General features: G+C 37.6%; 1 protein-coding gene across 5 annotated transcripts in view; it reads right to left on the bottom strand.

The window, feature by feature from the left end:
• Nucleotides 1–2,112: 2,112 nt before the first annotated feature.
• The window catches only part of LOC135324943 (DNA excision repair protein ERCC-6-like 2), a 61,425-nt gene continuing 44,702 nt past the window's right edge, over nucleotides 2,113–18,835 (bottom strand). For 2 of the 5 annotated variants that reach the window (XM_064502095.1, XM_064502096.1), the window contains 2 exons: nucleotides 10,140–10,324; nucleotides 7,126–8,330 (listed from right to left, as the gene is read on the bottom strand). In XM_064502095.1, coding sequence (XP_064358165.1) covers nucleotides 7,352–8,330; nucleotides 10,140–10,324 — 1,164 coding nt within the window. In that variant the 3' untranslated portion in view covers nucleotides 7,126–7,351. Of the gene's footprint in view, nucleotides 2,244–7,125; nucleotides 8,331–8,400; nucleotides 9,086–10,139; nucleotides 10,325–11,629; nucleotides 11,797–18,835 lie in introns of those variants that run through there. The other 3 variants (XM_064502097.1, XM_064502100.1, XM_064502099.1) reach the window with 3 other exon arrangements.

Here is an 18,835-nt window from a genome sequence, read left to right as displayed (position 1 = left end):
GGTACCTTTAAAACCTTAGGTACATAAATCAGGAAGATAGAATCTGGCCCAAAGTCTTCAATTAAGAGATAATTACTCTTTTTCCATAGGATGTACTATGCACTGAATCACAATGTACTGAACCACAGAATGTGCAAATGCAAGGAGAGAGTTTTCATAAGAATATTACCTCATTTGTTGCATAAGCTGGAAGGTATGCAGTGAATAAAGTACATGGGGCACTAAAGAAACAGAAAAATACCTAAGAGCAAAGGTAAAGGCAGCTAAATGCTTCCTTGAAAGAACAAAATCCTCTCTTCCTTCTACTGTAAGGTGCTCAAGTAAGTCACTTAAATCATCCGTTTCCTAGACGGTTCTCATCTTTTTCGTAGATACTCCTAAAGTTATGATTATGCTGTTACCGGTTTCCCTCTCCTCTTCTTAGTACTCCTTTGGCTGACCGTGCTGAAGCCATAGTACTGGCGTCAGTCTGCCTGTCAATGCTTAAAGCCACAACCTGCTAAAGCTGAGCAAATACATCCTTTCAAATGGCCTTACTGTGTTCATGAAATGTTTGTATGCACATGCTGAAATTCTCTAACATATTCATTATCTGAAATTATTCACTCTCCCTCCTCTGGACCCAATATGAGATCGGTGTATCATATGGGTGCTCCCAAATCCAGTTACAAGTATGGCTTCAGTTTGCAAAACACGCTTAAGATCCAAACTGCACTATAAACCAGGCCCAGGACACACAATGTGTTTTTAACTCTGTTTGATGACAGATATTTAAACAGGTTCCTGGCAGAGCTGCATTTGTTAGCACAGGCAGGGTCAGATTTCTTACTATTTCACTGGCATCCAATTTTTTTTCCCGCAGCCAAAGCATTTCCATTGAGGCCAATGGGAATTTTTGGTACCTTCTGTCAGGTCATGGGCCCAGAGTCAGAACTACAGGAACACCATTGACTCAAAGAACAAGGAAACTAGAATAAGCAACAGTAAAAAATCTAGAGAACAATTTCCAGCTGAAAGCAATGACAAAAAAGACATCCTTTTCCTCATGGCTGATTTATATTGAGATCAGATGATAACCACCACGAAGCCACTTCCTTATGCTAGGGGGCTGTTACAATTTCCCTGTAACGCACACCTCACAGCAATCACACTAGAACCTGTGAGTGGAGGCTGCATACATTTCACTTCACCGTAATCTTGAACACAAATCCCCAAAGCCTCCTTTATTTTCAAGTCTAAACAAAATGGTAATCACAGATTTCCAAGAAGGCAAGTTATCTGTTTATTTTTAATATTTGAAGGATATACCTTTAAACGTAGGTCAAATTCTTCCTTTCTGACTCTGTTCCAATTCTTTTTTTTTTTTCTAAATCATACATGCTTCTTATTCATGACAAAAATGTTTTATACACAGATCCCTAGAGCACTAGATCTCAGTATTTATAGCTTAGATGATACTCCCTAGTAAAATATGTTAAATTTATACAGGAAGCTAGAGTGGCATAAATCTTACTTGAAGACATTTTCCTGTGGCTCAGGTTAATTGCAGATAACAAATGCATTTCCACAAATAAATTAGCAGTATTTGGCATATACATGGATAAAACATGCACGTCTGTGGAGATTTTGATTTATGCATGTCATCACCTTATAGATGAGAAACATGATTTCCTGGTTACTTCACAAAAACAATGATGTTTTCTTACTTGGGAGTCATTCCTGACATTTAGTCTTGTACAGCTCCGCTGCACAAAAGGTTCTCCTAAAAGTCAGATGTGCCATTTTGACGTAACTCAATCCTGATCTTGTCCTCCCCAATTGCCCTCCCAATATCTCCTGATGTAGACCATGACTGATAATCTAGTGGTGCTCAGGTGGGACCTCTCGAGTGTCCTGATACAACCAGAAACAATGAAATTATTTTAGCCCCTTCTGGCCCTCAGATACTTTGAGAAGGCACCAGGCCCTCCTGTTCTTAATGACCTCCAATCGCGGCACTGCGCTCCAGGCAGCCTGTTACACCATACTTACCCTTAGAAAGCTTCCCTAATATCTAACTTAATGTTTGCTGCAGTTTAAGCCACTTACCTCTTGTCTGTCTGCTGTGGACACAAAGGGACTATTCCCTTTCTCTTTGCAGCAGGAGCCTTTTATGTATTTGAAGGCCATATTCTTTCTTTCGCCAAATCTTCTCATCTTTAGGCTAAGCAGCACCAGTTCACCTCTCTAAGCAGAAGGTTTATCTGTAAACAAAATCAGTGTTGATGCCATTAATAAAATGCCTTAGTTTATATTCTGTCAACAGAATTAATGTCAACAAGAACAGGCTAGATATGCCCTGTCTTAAGTTGTCTTCCTTAAACTGCACAGTTCTAAGGCACCAATGGCTAACTATTTTATGGCTGCTTCTTTATTTTCTTAATTAAGACTTTTATTTTAAGCTGCTCCAACTGACTATCCTGAATTTCAGTTTGTATCTTAAACATCATGGAGTATGATAAAATGATAACAGCGTGTAGACTAAGGGCGAGAGAAACCATTAGGAAATACATTGATATTACTTATATTAGTTGCCTGTAAAGACCAAGCATCTTACTACTTTACCATATATATTAAATACCAAGTTTCTTGCTCCAGGTAGTTAAATCAGATTTCCCAATTAAGTTTTGAGAAGGTTTCCAGTTACAGTAAGGGGATAATGGTTAACACAGAGACAGAGCAAAGCCTGTAACAGCTTCCCATGACCTAAAGTAGAAGCTGCTCCAGATCAAATTTAAGCTTATTTTTCAATGGGCAGTCATCCAGACCACAAAAACCACCACAGTTCAGACTGCTGCTGTGCAGCTTCAGTGTCCAGGGTTTTAAAATTTCATAACATTTACCCTTCCCATAAAACAATTTATATAGTATATTCAATGTAAAACCCTATATTAATACAGCATTACATTTGAGATTTCAAAACCTACAGAAATCAAAGATTAGGGTTAAGGTTCCCAGAGCAATATGAAGTCCTGGCCTCTTTTGGTTGTGCGTTATGATAAGTACTCCTTCACATGATCCTGTAACACTGGGAAATGTGACAGACTATTCAACAAATGAAACATGACTTTGCTTATCTTGCAATGGTTTCTCCAATCTGTGAAGGAACAGTTTTCATTTGGAGAGTTTATATCAGCCAGTATTTCAGGAATAAAACAATAATATGTGGATATGTAAAAAATTCCTAACTCCATATATACTATATTATATATTCTCAAAAACTGACAAAGTAAACCCCTACTTTCTGAAATACTGGTAGAGTACTAAGTATTGGAACAACAATAAGATCCAACAGCTTTTTTTTGCCCTAAATAGCATTTCTTACATACCCAGCAATATATACATGTATCTATTTCTGCATCCAAAATGCTAAATAGAACCCTCAGGCCATGTTCCCGACCATCTCAGTACAAAAAATGAACAGGGTCTATTTTAGAACCTGCGGAACCCTGCTGCGAGCCTCCTCTTCAATGGCCCTTGCAGTGAGCCAAGGTACAGACATGCAGGAGGCCACACTTCCGATAAGGCTCATTGCATGCCAGAAGATACTGCTCACTCAGGAGGACAGAATGCCAACCAGACCATTTCCACAACTGGCCCCAGTCTACGTACTTGAAAATAGGCTCAAAGGGTAGGTTGAATAGTGGCATCTAGTCAGGAACACAGATTCTGTATGTATTCGGTGGTGAAGGGAGACATGGTGATTCAGAGCATGATTTATGAGCGTAACCCTCTCCACCTAAGTATGCAGAATGAGAGTGCCCCTGCCCCTTTCTATTTTAGCTGGAATTGAGTAAGCATGGAAAGACATTTTAGCCACTTGTGCCATTTATGCAAAGATTCACAACCTTTTTCAAATGCTCCACTAGAATCCATTAGCTTTCTAAAGAGCAGGACAGTGGAGAGATGAAGGGAAGAGTACAGCACTGCACCATTCAGAGTCAAGGCACTCCAGGGCTCTGAGTGCCCAGGCAATGTCAAAGAGGCACAGCACAGTGCTTAATTCATTTAGGGGTCAACAAGGTAGCAACTCGGTACCATGGGCTTAGTGAGAAGGAAAGAAAGGAAAGTTTTACATTTAAGCACTTATTTCACAGAGGCAAAGTGGTGTGGTAATCAAGGTACCTGCTTACATCTTTTCCTCCACGTAGGCTCTGCAGACTACAGCAATTTTGAACACAGCTTAGTATTTGCAGAGTATACTAAGGGACCGCTACCTTGGAAGAATATGGTAAAATGCATATGAAAGTTAGACATACTTAACTTGACTGTGAAACATCACCTTCTCACAGCTAACGATAATCCATAGCAATCAACTGCCCTGACTCATCTGAGCCGAAATAATCAGGAAGCAGCACGAAGAGCTGAAGCTCTTTCACAGATAAAGCTAGGGTAGGAACGTCAAGAATGTGGATGTACATCTTCTGTAAGTAGTAGTCATAATAAAACCATACCTATAATTTCCTAACAGTCTCTGAAATTAACTTAGCATAAGAACAGTCATTCTGGAACAGACCAAGTATCCATCTAATCTTGAGTCCCGTCTGTCCTGGTGGTTGGGCAGCAGTAGTGAAACAGTGCAAGCAAGAAACAGGGCAAGTGAATCTCTTAAAGAACTAGGGATCTTTCTCCAGTGGTTTTGAAACTAATAGTTTTTGAGAAGGTATGCCTACTCCAGAATTTCCTCTGGACCATTGTGCTGAGTAGTCCACGTGGGACCAATCCTTCTTAAGTTTTGTCTAATCCCTCTTAGAACCGTAAGTTTCAGTTTAAGCAGGCATTGCATAAAAATACTTCCTGTTTTGAACAGCTTTTCTCAGATGGAACAACACGATAGACAAAACTGTAAATGAAAGATGACTCTGTCAACTACAGTGTGTTGCACACTCAGAAGAGACTTTTTGTTAAAAACTAATTTGTTTGAATCTTGGCAAAGGTAATGCTGCATCAGGGATCATATCTCCCAAACAGGATGGTTTGGGACAGTGACAGGATGGTCACTGTCTGCTGGCAACAGGAGTCTCTGTTGCAAGGGTCCTTGCCACGGCATCTCCAGGCTGATTGGTGAGACCACCTTCTAAAATGCTCTTCTATTCTAATTTTGTAATTTAGGGGGGCCTATGGTCCTATGCGACCACTGCAACATGTGCATAATTCATCATTATTGATTATCTTAATTACATACAAAACATCACATATATATGTTAATTACACACAAGAGACTGTCCTACATGACCACTTCTTTAGGAACTTTTTTATTGACTATTTACCAATGTCTCATCTATTTACAATTTAGTCACTCCTGCAGCAGGAACCGCCTAGGGGAGTCTGTGGGACACTGCCAGGATGTTAATCAACACACATAAGTATACAAATCAGGCTAGACACAGCAGGAGCTGCCTGAAGGAATTTCAAGAACTATCCAAAATTCCCACCCAGAAGGCCCCTGTAGCAATCAAACACTTAATTGTGAAGGTTGAGTCCATCACCTAGTTTCAAGTCTGTCCATTGTCTCAAGCCAGTCCATTCTCTCTCCTGTGCAGATGCCTGGCCACCCAAGGAATTAATGACCTAAGTACACTAAGCATGTCTTTAGCCCCGATACAGTTACACCACCAGAAAAACTAAAGAGCAAATTTGATTTCATGTTTGGAACTCACAACTTGAGTGCCATAGCTTTTGCCACGGAGAGTAAAGGTTACAAAAGCTAACCACTTCCATGAGATGGAAGAGTGTCTCTTTTATACACGCAATGAACATGACCAAAGTATTTGCACATTAGAAAAAAGGACAGCTGAGTTAGAATTACGTCCTAGACACAAGACGGTTCTTCTAACGCACCTTCAAGATAAAAGCTGTATACTTCTCAATTCAATGAGTTAGTTTTGAGTACAAGAACAGTATCATACATTTTGCAGCAAATTGATGTAGCACAGCAAGAATTACAATTATGTAAGTATAAAGTAACTGACAAACCTTCTGGCTATTAGCACAAGCTGAATTCAGGCTGAAACATACTTAACAGTAATACTTAGTGTCAACAGCAGAAATGCTTCAATATCCAGACTACTGTTAATTTCCTCAGCAAAAGTTACCTCATTGTGTTTTTAAAAGCGACTGTGCAAGCCTAGGTTTGGGAACGTGACCATACAGATGCTGCCCATAGAACTGCTCATACTAAAATACTAATGTTTAAATAACGAAGCCAAAAGGAAAAAAAAAAGAACCCCCCCCCCGCAACGTGTGTCCAATTGCGTGCTATTTTCTAAGTGCATATGCAGTGCAATACTGCATTAAAAATTCCTTTAAGAACACAGAGCTCACAAAATGAAACTTACATTTATTAGATCACAAACACACCAGTTTTCAAATTTAAGTCATATTTGTTTTACATATTTATCCTACCAGTTTCTTTTCACACTGAACACTCCAATGTAGAAATAAAAGAGACAACAGCATGCCTGAAATGCTGAAGGGCATCAGATTCTTACTGAAATTCACAAGGAAATGGTATATTTTTTTCCTTTTAAAAGAGTACTCCTCCCCTTCTTTCCTTGCATAGAAGGAGGACTAGCACCCAAGTACTGTCCAGGCCCCACCATCTGAGAAAGACATGATGGTAGCCTATAAATCAAGTGGCACAGAGAGGTGAAAGTGGCACGGCGGAATGAAACCTGAAATCTGGTGTCATTTAATGCACTGTAGATCTTGCAGTAAAAAAAGACAATGAACAAACATAAGGTGGTGGTGTTCACACTAGATAAGCTCAGGAACTCACTGCCATAGGATATTGAAGAGAATTAGAGGCTCCACAGGGAAAAGACACTGAGTAAATTCACAGAAGAAAAAAAAAAATCCACCAAGGGCTATTAGACTCAAAAACATCACCCTGTCTCAGGAAGTCCCTGAACCCCACATGTCTAGCAGCTCAGAGATTATGAGGAGTATCACTATCAAGTCTTGTTTCTATCATTAAATTCTGCCAGGATGACTGAGGGTGGCCAGATATAAGCAAAGGGGAAAAATTACTTAGTATCACTACTAACTGTAGGAATAGGATCAGGATTTAAAAAAAAGTAGACTGCATTCAGAAGATTTTTAAAGAGTTTAATTTAAAATTAGCATGTCATAGCTTACAATACTACACTGTACAGGCAGTGTAAAATGTAAATCAGTGGCATCATAAATATAAATTCATCACTTTGCCTTTAATTTCATGGAGGTATTGTGCTTTGCTGCATACTGCTCAAGCTGTGGTTATTTAATGTTTGTTTACTTAAAACAATCATAGTGCAACTCATGTAGAAAGCTTTCATTTTACTACATTGCAAGATGTAGCAGTGGATGACTCATCTTTATCATCTGGACTGTATTTTTTCCATAGAAAGTTTTCATTTTTTTTCCAAAGAGAACTTTCACCCACTTTTCTCTTTTCTGTCACCGAGGAAAGAGGTGCTCTTTCACATAGCTTCTCTATGACTGCTATGTCTCTGAGCTTTCTGAGGCTGTCCTCGTTCTCCTCATTCAGCATGTCCCAGAAATCTTTTGGTCTCTCTTTTGATTTTTCTGCTTGCCCTGAAGGAAGTCTCCTTGGTAATTCTGTAGGCCTATTTCCATCATTTCTGAAGAAGTCATTGAGAATAGAGGTATCTCCAAGTAAGTCCACAAAAGAGCTTTTCTTACAAGTCTGAGCTTTTCTCTCCCCATTTTCTGACTGAGACAGGGATCTTTTTCTTGGCGGCTGTGTTCCTTCTGAGTCCTGCTGTCCTTTACAGCTATTTACAGACAGCACCTCAATTATTTCTGATTTACTGCTTAATGAGCCAGATGCCATAAAATCCTTGAATGCCTGACTGTTTCCCCTTCTGATATGTTGAGCAGCAACAGTGGGTGATTGTTTACACTTTGCATTAACACACATATTATCTTGTATGCAGGAGTCATTGTGAAGTTGCTCTGCTTCTCCTTTATGTCTTTGCTGGCTGTATATTTCTGTAGTTCCACTCAGAAGATAACCTCTGGCTGATGAAGGTCTAGACTTGGATCTTCCAAAATTAACAATAGATTTTCTTTTTCTGGAATGTCTTGCACACACTTCTCCTTCCTCATAGTCATGTGAAACATGTGCCGGTATTTCAACTGCAAAGAAAGCCTCTGCCTCTGGATACTTGGAAGTGTAAAATTCCTTCAACATTTTCTGCCGTGTTTCTGATGTAGCTTCTGCAATATGTTCTGCAAGTTCTTCTACTGATCCCATGTTGAAGTGGGATACCATTTCCTCAAATTGTCTCCTGTGTCATCAGGAAGGAAAAATAGTTATTCTGACACCTTTAATTAGGAACAAAAAAAAAAACCTTGCAAGTAATTCAGTCAGTTCATTTACCTCATATATCCCAAAAAGTAATCACTAAGAGTAATTTCCTTGAGAAGCAGTATTTGTTTTATTAGCAAAAAGAAAGAATAATGGTCTTAAAAGAACTGAAGTGACTTGTAAACCCCAAACTCCAGTGTGATTTCCTCAGTTTAAGAGCTGAAGATTCACTGACATTCAGTGTAGGTAAGATTATGCGCCAAAGGTCCAGATTTCAGAAGGTATTTAGCTACCAAAAGAGGCAGATAGATAGATGATAGAATGTTTTGGGGGGAAAAAAAAAGTAGTTGCTCAAACTCCTTTTACAAACTTGTTAAACTAGAGCTGGATAAACACAATCACAGCAAGCAGGGACTGTCCGCTCTACCTATCTAGTTATCTATGGAATGTTTATTTTCTGCTAAAAGGCCAAGCTCTAACTAAAGGAGGAGACAACCCTGAGGATAGCCCATAGTCTGCGGTCAGGTTTGGGGCGGGGGTAAGTGGAAGGAGAGAGAGGCGAGTGTATGTTCCCTTCTCAGAGATGGGACATGAAACTCGAAGGATCCTCACCGAGTGTGACAACCGCCAGCCATGTCCCATTCAACTTTAACTACGACAGACCAGCCTGAGGCACTGAATGACCCTCATTCACTGTAGAGGAGATTTTGATGCATTACAAAGTCTGAGTTCTACCTGCAAGCAAATTGATTTGCTTAACACTTAAGAGCACTTAATTTGAAGGTGCTTAAGCCTTTTGTTAGACATGGCTTTAAGTTCCTGTGATAACATTATCATCACTTCACTGCCTTGGAAAATTTTACTTCAATAAATTATTGATAGCTATGGTTACATTTTTGAAAATCGTAGTATGAATGGTTCCCCGCTGCCTCCCCCTTAAATGTTCAGAATTTACAATGTCTGTGAGAGCAAGTAACTAGCACACCAGTAATAGTTTGGGTAGTTAAAGCCAGCTGTCTAACATGACAAATTCTGAATATTTACAGATATTACTTCGGCATCAGCTCTCATATCTAGTAATTTCATTGTGTCAAGGCCAAATTAAAAATAGATACCAAATCCTACTTCTATAGGTGCACCCAGTTAGCAGCAGCTTTCTCCTTTCTGTTTCCACATACCATCCTGCTACTGCATTTCTATCTGTGTACCATTGGAATTTAGGTGGTACTAATAGTAATAGCTTGGGAAAAAGGGAAAATACGAGAAGATGGAAAGATTATCATCCTTCCAAAGATAGGGGTAGGAAAACAACATATTAAAAGAAATGTTAAAAAAAATGGAGCCCCTTGCTAAAAAAATAAATACAACATCCAATTTTTTTTTAGTCTTTCAATGACAGTGATGAGATCTGGGCAAAACCAGTAGTCAGTCAAAGGTTCACACTATAGTATGTCTTATTTCTATACAGTTTAAATGTTACGTTGTAGTACTGCCTGGTGCATGTACTATGAACCCTGTGGGGATGGCATAACATATTGAATCAACATGTTAGAGTGATCTGTGGGTTCAGTTCATTTTATTAATCAATTATAATACTCTTTGTATAGTGTGAGCTGAAGTTCCCCATTAGTTCTGCTCCTCTGCTCTTGCCACAGCAAATCATCAGTATTCCCTCAGCATTGTTAAAGCATAAAGACAGGGAAAAAAAAAAAAGAACAACCCCACACAACTGCTCAGAGGATAGTTCTAAGCTTAAAATTTTACTTCTATCTCACCAAGACAGTCTCACCTGCGGACTTCTTTGGGTGTCCTTCCAAACAAGAAGGTGGTTGAACCTATTTTGTGTACTTTTTTGTTTTTCTGTGTTACAGGATGCATAACAAACAGGTGATGTTGCTTACTGTTCACTAACATTTCTTCTCTCGTAATACTGTTCTTCTCTGCTACATCTTCTTCTGGGTTTTCTTCATTTTTCTAGTAAAAAGAGATACAGAAATCATCAAAATTGTGTTTTCTGACATAATGATGAGTTCCATTACGACCATTTCTGCCATCCTTAGCTAGGGCTTCGTGGCTTGAGTGCTAAGAATCAGATTCAGAGCTCCAGCACAAACTCCCTGTTTGGTCACAAACTTCCTGGAATGCTGAAGGCAAGTGTTAGTACCTCACATGTAACATGGGATATTTTTACTTCCAAAATACAGTTTAGTTGTGAGGATAAATGAAAGATCATGAAGTTCTCTAATGCATTAACGGGGAATATACAAATACTTAACATTGTGCAACAGGACTTAAATCTCAGACCCTGCAAGTATTATTGTAATATAGAAAACTATCTGTGTCAACAGGTTACAGTCTTAATAAATACATAATATCTTCCTGGATTCATTTAGCAAGCTTAATGGAACCTCTAGATTCACTAGTTTCTGCTTACTGAAGTATGTTACACAGTTTACGCACAGTATATTCAGAACTCCTAGTTACTTTACACTCAAGGAAACATTTTTAAAACAGCAACTGATGAAAGATATGTGTTTTATGTTATTTTCAGCTCTAGGTAAATGTCGTAAAGTATTCTGGAAGTTTCTGCAACCCCACTGAAAGCTAAGGCCACTTGCTTTCAAAATTTAACAAAGTACTTTGAAAATAACAACTATAAATAATCACAATATTATTCAAAGACAATAAAGTTAGGGTAGAGCATTTTTTGCTAGTATCACAACCTCTAATACCACAGTCACAAACATGCATACTTAATCAGGGCTGTAAAGATGCTTTTGAAAGAAATATTACAATACTTACCTGCAAAGGAACAAAAAGAATTGCATGTTCAACTCATTATAATATTGACATCATTAAAACATTCTGGAATTTAAATGTAATGATTCTTCAATAGGAAATACCAATGTTATTGTGATGGCCATAAGAAACTGATGTTTTAATCAAATGAAAATGATTTTGTTACCAGTCTAACTCCTCATGTATCAATAGTCAGCTTCTTGGACAAAAATATGATCCCATTTACGCTTTAAAAGTTATTTCTTCAGAAATTCTGTTAAATTCTTGTAGACTACTTCCTGTCTCCCAAAAGGCAAGCCAAGGGCAATACAAAGATTAAAGAATGTGCGTGAGAAAAATGGAGAGAAACAGAAAAGCAACATTACAGTTTGGTTTTTGTTTTTCTAAATGAGATAAAGGGAAAGAATAACTACTTAGTAATGTCCTCAGTCCCTCTACTAACAGTATTTGAGAGATGAAAACAGAAACTGTGTTCACACCTTGTCATCTGTAGTTCAAACTTTGGTTTTGGATCTACCGCATTTCTCCCAATGTGTTTCTATTTGATCCATGTCCACTTCCTAATTTCCATGGGCTGTTCACAATGTTCTTGCGTTTTAGGATCTCGCATCTGTTCTCAATCCATTGCTTTGGCAAGTAACCTCAAACTAGCATACAGACAGAGATGTTAATACTAAGGGACCTACAGACATACATTTTCACTTCTGTAAGATAAATGCACAACTCTAAACACTAAAATTTCACTGCACTATTAAAAAATAGACTACACAAATCTGAAAGCAAGGCCTCAATTAAGATGAAAAAGTTCTCTATCTCCCAATAGGAATGTTATGATGATAGCAACAAACTTAAGACTGAATTAGGAGATGTTATCTATAGCATATATAAATATTCTACAGTTATCTTGCTCATTCTGTATACATTTAAAAATATTTACAAGTATATTTTTTTGAATATGCATGGATAATACAGAACTGTACTTGGAAAATGTATTTTAAAAGAAAAATGTTGGTTTTAAAATACATTATTTTTTATGAAAGTTTTTGAAGGAAAAATATTTATAGCTTTCAGACCTCAGTGTGATAAGACTTAGCATCTCTCAGGAATAAGGAGTAATGTGAATTCTGTATAATTTTATTCATGCAGACATAACTTGTGTAGACTACAAGCCTAACCATGTCAATGTCTGTCTTAGAAGTATTTAGAACTCCCATACATGTGCATCCATCTACCTCTTAATAAACCTCTTAATAAAGTATATAAGGCAGCAATACTTCAGTTTATGCATCTGTTCAAACACAGATTAAAAATCTTTCTTTGGGAAAAAAGCCAGATCTTGTAAACACACTGAAAGTCATAAAATTGCTTGTCTTTGCAGAGTATCGGGATTACTGCAAAAAATACTGCTAATTGTAAATAAACCCACAAACAGTATATTTAGTTCTACAAGCACAAAACTTCAAAGTACAGTGACCAACAATGGCAAATGCAAAACAACAGCAAAATACTGCCCTATACAGACGTGGAGCTCCTCCTCTTCTGCCCAAATAAACTGCTGAAAGTTTACTCCAGAAGGTAAAAAAAGTTACTATAAACCGTTACCCCAAGAGCTATAAGAGCAAATACTAGCAAAAGCCCAAGGCCACTGAATCACTCTTAAACATCTTAACTCAGTTGTCTGGACTAAAGCCAATCTGTTAAATGGCACCCAGTTAGGCTGAAGCACAACAACTGGCTCAGTTGAATTTGTGAGTATTTCTGAAAGTTTGCCAACTTAAATCCAACCCAACCCCCCCAAATCCAATATATTTTTTTTAATGATAAACTTTCGTCAGCCAAACAAAAACACTTATTTCAGTTTTCCTTAAGATGTCTCCACAGTCTTTAAAGGTCTGAAGTCCATTGCTCTGAGTGGCACCTGGATGGGGCCCTAGGTAGAGATAAGCTGCATCTTTCTACTAGGGTTCCTGTTAAAAAACAGTGAAAAGTTCTGTCTACATTCCAGCATTTTATTACTCTGCTTTCTTTTGATTTGTATTACTCCAAGTCTGCTCTAATATCTTTCCTCTCACACATGATTTCTTTCTGAATCCCCCTTTCAGTGGTTGCCTTCGAACTCACTGATTCAAGCCTGTTTCATGCCAGCAACTTCCTTCCAGCAGCTTTCTATTTTCCGTTCCTCAGGAGCTTTCTCTACCACCAACCCTCCCCCCATCATTTGCTAACTCCTCCTACATCAAATCCCATGTTGACATTACAGCACTGGTCTTGTTCATCTGAATTATCCTGTATACCACAGGCATAAGGCATTCTTGCAAAATAAGAATGAAATGAATAGAATTTGATTGATCTAAGAACCTCCGTATGGCTCAGTCCAGGCACTTCTCACTCCTTGATTAAGAGACTACATGATGCGTCTCTACAGTGCCACGAACGTTTGTAGGAGGAATGAAATAAGGTCTAGGAGATTAAAAAATGTTTAAAATAGCCTGACTCTTGCTCTTGCATTACTGATACTAGCCTATTTAACAATGTATTTATATAATTGAATGGAAGACCCTTTATTAATTACTAAATGTTATGACCAAAAATAAATCACAAGTAGTATACTGCACATTTGGCACTGCACTTAACTTATGCTACTGTATATTAATATACTGAGGTTAGTAACTGTGTTGCTGAACTTTTTGAAAGAACAACATTTTAATAATAAAAGATATTACTATACTGTTTTTCAAATTATTATTGCAACACTGGAAAGAAACCGCTGATTGGTCCATAAGCATATCTCAGGACTGGCAAGAAACAGTGGTTTAATCAAAAAAAAAAAAAAAAAAAAAAAAAAAAAAAAAAAAAAGTGGAGAATCAGAATAAAGAGTCAATATTTTTGTCAAAAAATTCTAAATTTTTTGCCAAATAGCAAGTCTGGCTTTGCTTTATGGCTCAGCCAGATAGCTACTGAAAAACGTTAACTGATTTAACACAGAAAGGGGAAAAATAACCAAAGATTAAAATCACACAAATAGCAACAGGAATTCTTTCTCCTGGAAAGAAGATTCCACCCAGTTTTATATAAGCAACAGTACAATACAATTCTCTTACTTTCAAATGTAAATATGCTTAAGATTTTCAAATACATGACTGTGGGCAAGTCATTCTCAATAACAACTAAAATCACAGTATAGAAACCCCAAAGGATTCCTGCCAAACATTATACCATCACAGACATACAGGATTATTGTGTGTTAAAATATCTTTCATGTATTACATAGCACATCTTCTGATTAGCCTTCTGAAATTTTTATGATGCAGAGCTAAAGGCATAATTAATGTGTCACATAGATCATTATATACACCGTATATATTACAGAAAATTTACAAGATTGACAGCAAATATGAAATGTTTGTCTTCATCAAATATTAACTATGCTGAATACAGTATATATTTGCAGTAGACATTATGAAGTTTCCACTCTTCAAACGCTTAAATTTTCCCTTTAAAACCTGACCATGTATTTTTTGGTCATCTGATAAATTAACTGCACTAATACTAATTACTTGAATGTAACATTTTTACTATTTTATTCAACACTGAAAATATGATAGCTTTCCACTTTGTCAAGATCTCCATACAAAGTTAAACAGGGATAGACAATTTATTTTCAAACAAAAGCATGCATCTAAGACACACAGTGCCACAAATGAAAGCTTTTTAGTAAAAGGCAACATTTTTTTGGTTTAAAAAAAAGTATTTCAGAAAAGATTATATTGCAGAATATATCACAGTAAATGGGAAGACATATTTAGGAATTGCTGAAAGTACAGTCATATGAAATTGTAAAATTCTGATGCAAACCAGGGAAAATAACATGTAAAAACACAGCCATTTCTTCCTGTCTTACATTTGGTTTCTTATCTTATCCTCTCTTCATTTAACTGCATCTACTCTAAAGAGGCTTTCCATGTACTGCAACAGGAAAGAAAAGGGACGATTACCCAGTTGAGCAGAAAATAGTCTTAAAAGGATCGAGAAAGCTTTGGGACCCTATCACTCATCAAAAAAATGCATCATAAGAAAATATTTATTTTCACCTCTTATATTCCATTTTCTTTGAGATGCGCATTACCATACAAGGTTTAATCAAGAGTCCAGCAAAAATGGCAGCATCTGCACATTTAGGGTTCCACAACAGTCTGCATTTAAGACTCACATGCATCTGCTTTTCAAGGACAGTGAAGACACACAGCTGAGCATCAAGCAAAAATTCAAGTATTACAAGGCAGGAATCACTTCTATCTTGAGATTCCACCTTGAATCTACAACAACTCTTGGATCTGTTAAGACCATCACCATGTGATGGTTTAAGTGTCTTCTGCACTGTTGCAGAAACTTTTAAAGAATATACACATACCAAAAGCAGTTTTTATCTTTGAAAGAACATAATTTCTGTATCTTTTCTTCCTACAGCAGGCATAGAGAGATGGCTCCGCACTTTGGGGAAATGAATGCAAATCAATGTATGAGCATCCTCGCACATGACTGAAATGCCTGGCCACCTTAAGCCTGTGACCTCCCTCTTTCTCACTTTAGCTCTTTCAAGCAAGGCAAAAGGGTACAACGTGCATCTTTTTAAGCATAGCAAGATGAAAACATACAGGAGAGCAAACGAGCACATGCTGGGAGTGGGATGACTAAATGAAGGCTCAAGGACGATACTTGCTTTTTTAAGCTGTCTCAACTCTGTGGCAATTCCTCAAGTCGCAAGATATACAAGATACTGAATTTCCTTCAAAAGCCTGAATCTGAAGTTTTAAGCATGTTTGCATAGTTATTCCTCAGCCGTAATTGTACTATGTCTGAGTTTCTTCCTCTCTCTTACTGCCTGGACTACCCAAAGTATCACTCTGGTAGTATCTTGCCAGATACAGATTTCCAGTCAGCAGTTCTTCTCTCTGGTTTCCTTCACTCGTAGCTGGAACTGTGTTAACTGGCTTTTCTCTGCAAGTATGCATGAAACCACTGCTGCCAGATATGTGGGATGCTTTCCATTGCACAGTTTCATTGTTTGTTTTCATTTCTAAAACAAACAAGAAAGGCCTACTCAAGTCTCTAGCTGCCTTGCCATCACCTAAGCCATACAAAAGCATGAAACACAGTAAAGACAGTATGACTTTCCTCTTAAAACTCACTCGCAAGCAAATGATAAACAAACTCTTGTGCCATATTCTACTTTGTATTTTCTCACTCCCTTCAAAACCTGAGACACATGCCCTTCTGGATATACTGCAAGTTGCAGCAGTTGGAACTATTTCTTGCTATTTTGACCAGCTGTTATTTACTGACTGCATTCCAATGAACTTCTCTATCTACCCAAATTACAATCCTAAATAATCTCAGCTAATCTTTTCCCCTCATAGTTTTCCCTGCCCCTGCCCCCCCAGCCCCCAGGACTTTTTCTATAGTATATGTGAATTACTGGGACCTTTCAATATGTTGTTCTTGAATATATGCTATTCTTAGACACTGTTTTTATTTTAACTATATTTTCTGTACCTGTCAGGACATGTATAAACATCCTGAGACATCTGCTACCTGACCCTTCATTCTTGGTTTCTTCTTCTCTCTTCCACACTAACGCACTTCAGGCAACATTTTCTTCCTAAGTTCTTCTGCATACTGAAAATACAATGGCATCCATATAAAATTGTGGTAAGATTTCCTTACTTTTATCAGGAGGGATGGCTAAATGCTGGTGGTTCTTTAGTTGCTTTAAAAATAAAGAGTGTTTTTATGATCTTGACTATATGGACATCTAGAGCATATCATCAGAAAACATCTACTTTCAGCCGGTTCTTAAATAAACCAAAATTGCTCTTCTATCTACAGGTGATAGGGTATTGAACAAATCATGTACTTCAAAGGTGACTTACATATCTCACAGCTTGAAGCAAGCTTCAATAGCATCATATTTTATAATGATTTCTAAAGTGCCCATTAATTTTTCCTTAGAATTTGACATTCCTTATAGAAATGCAGTCTCCCTCAGACCGAACTGGCCTATTGTTCAAATAAAATGGGACTGTAGAATGAGAATTAGATGCAACTGTGAAGATAATATTCAGCACCTCAACTGCCTTAGAAAATGGAGCTAACCTACCTTGAAATTTCAACTACTCTAGCACAACTACATTCTATACTTAAACTTTCTGAACTAGACAAAACTATTCAGGATGTTGACTACTGATACTGTGGCAACAATATCTAATATTTGGTAATATCATCGCAGACCAAGAGCTGAAACATTCTTCAAGTTACAAGAACACAGTTAGACTTATCCTAGGTCCAAACTACTCCTCCAAGATATTCTGCCAACAGCCAAAGCAGGATATGTTCTTTTATTTTCACTGGCTTAGAGGGAGACCAGCATTTAGCCATTCCTGCTGATAAAAGTAAGGAAATTTTATCACAGTAATGTACTTAGTTTTTCCTGGTTGTCATCTCTCGCATTTTTACTTGTTTAACTGAGACCAAGGACAAACTGTAGCAGTGGAGAACAGACTATCAGATCAATTGAGAATGGATTTCTTCTCTCCATTTTGCATTAGCTCCTGAGTCTCACTGTTTCTTCTCCAATTAGGCAACAGAGCAAACATTTCTCAGGAGCATTTTCGTTCCATTTTTTGACTTTTTAACAAAGTGAATTCATAAAAGTCATACATCACTTTTCTGCTCCAAAAACCTGGCCATAAATCAATATAGTTATCATGCTGTTGAAAATGAGATAATCAGCCTGTCTCAACTCAAAGCCCAGGTAATTGCTTATTCTGGCAGAAGTCTGTGGACTCGCACCTATCTTCTATAGTCCCCCCCCTCCCCTCCATCAAACAGTACCAACCCAAAAACCAGGCAGGTACACCATAAAGAAAATGCAACTACATGCTTCACAGAATGCCACATATAGACTCACTGCATTCAAAAAAGAAAAAGAAAAAAAACCACTGAAAGACATACTGAAATGGTTAATACTATTGTAAGTTGAAACAGTAAACTCAATAAAGCAGCATTACAGGCCGATCATTTGGGAACAATTATATTAAAGCTGAATAGCGTTCTCCATCCCAAAAGAACAAGGAAAATGGAATGTTATCTCCCCAAAGTCTACTCACTGTAAACAACTATCTAAGCTTGCTAAATCCAAAAGCTGTGCAAACACACTGCAATCAGAGTTACTACAACTGATAGAAAGTCTTTGTTTAAATAATCTACAAAATGTCAATGTAAGACAAATACGATAAAGAGGAGTTCTAATAACACAACTTTTGTATTTACAGTATTCTCAACAGCACTTAAACCTGCACTGGAGATAAAAAAGGCACGTTTCTTCCTAGGCTGACAGCATGCTTAGTTCTCTCATTTACACCACATTGCAATAACATAAAGAAGGGTTTACCATTAATCCAGGTTTTACTACAAAGCATCCCGTTATTTCTCTGTCAGACACTGGCAAGGGTGCCAAGTGTCTGTCATCCAATTCAGAGGATTAAGTTTTCTTTTATAGTGTGATTCTTGTACCAATTTATAAAAATACAGATATAGTTTCTTCGAGCTGGTCACAGCCTATATTTTGGCCGGAATTCATGCCGCAGAGGTTGAATATGACAGCTGGCAGGAAGCTGAGGGGAGAA

The sequence above is a fragment of the Dromaius novaehollandiae genome, chromosome Z (assembly GCF_036370855.1).
Source record: "Dromaius novaehollandiae isolate bDroNov1 chromosome Z, bDroNov1.hap1, whole genome shotgun sequence".
Taxonomy (NCBI): domain Eukaryota; kingdom Metazoa; phylum Chordata; class Aves; order Casuariiformes; family Dromaiidae; genus Dromaius; species Dromaius novaehollandiae.
Note: the sequence above shows the minus strand (reverse complement) of the source record. Positions and strands in the feature narration are given on the sequence as shown.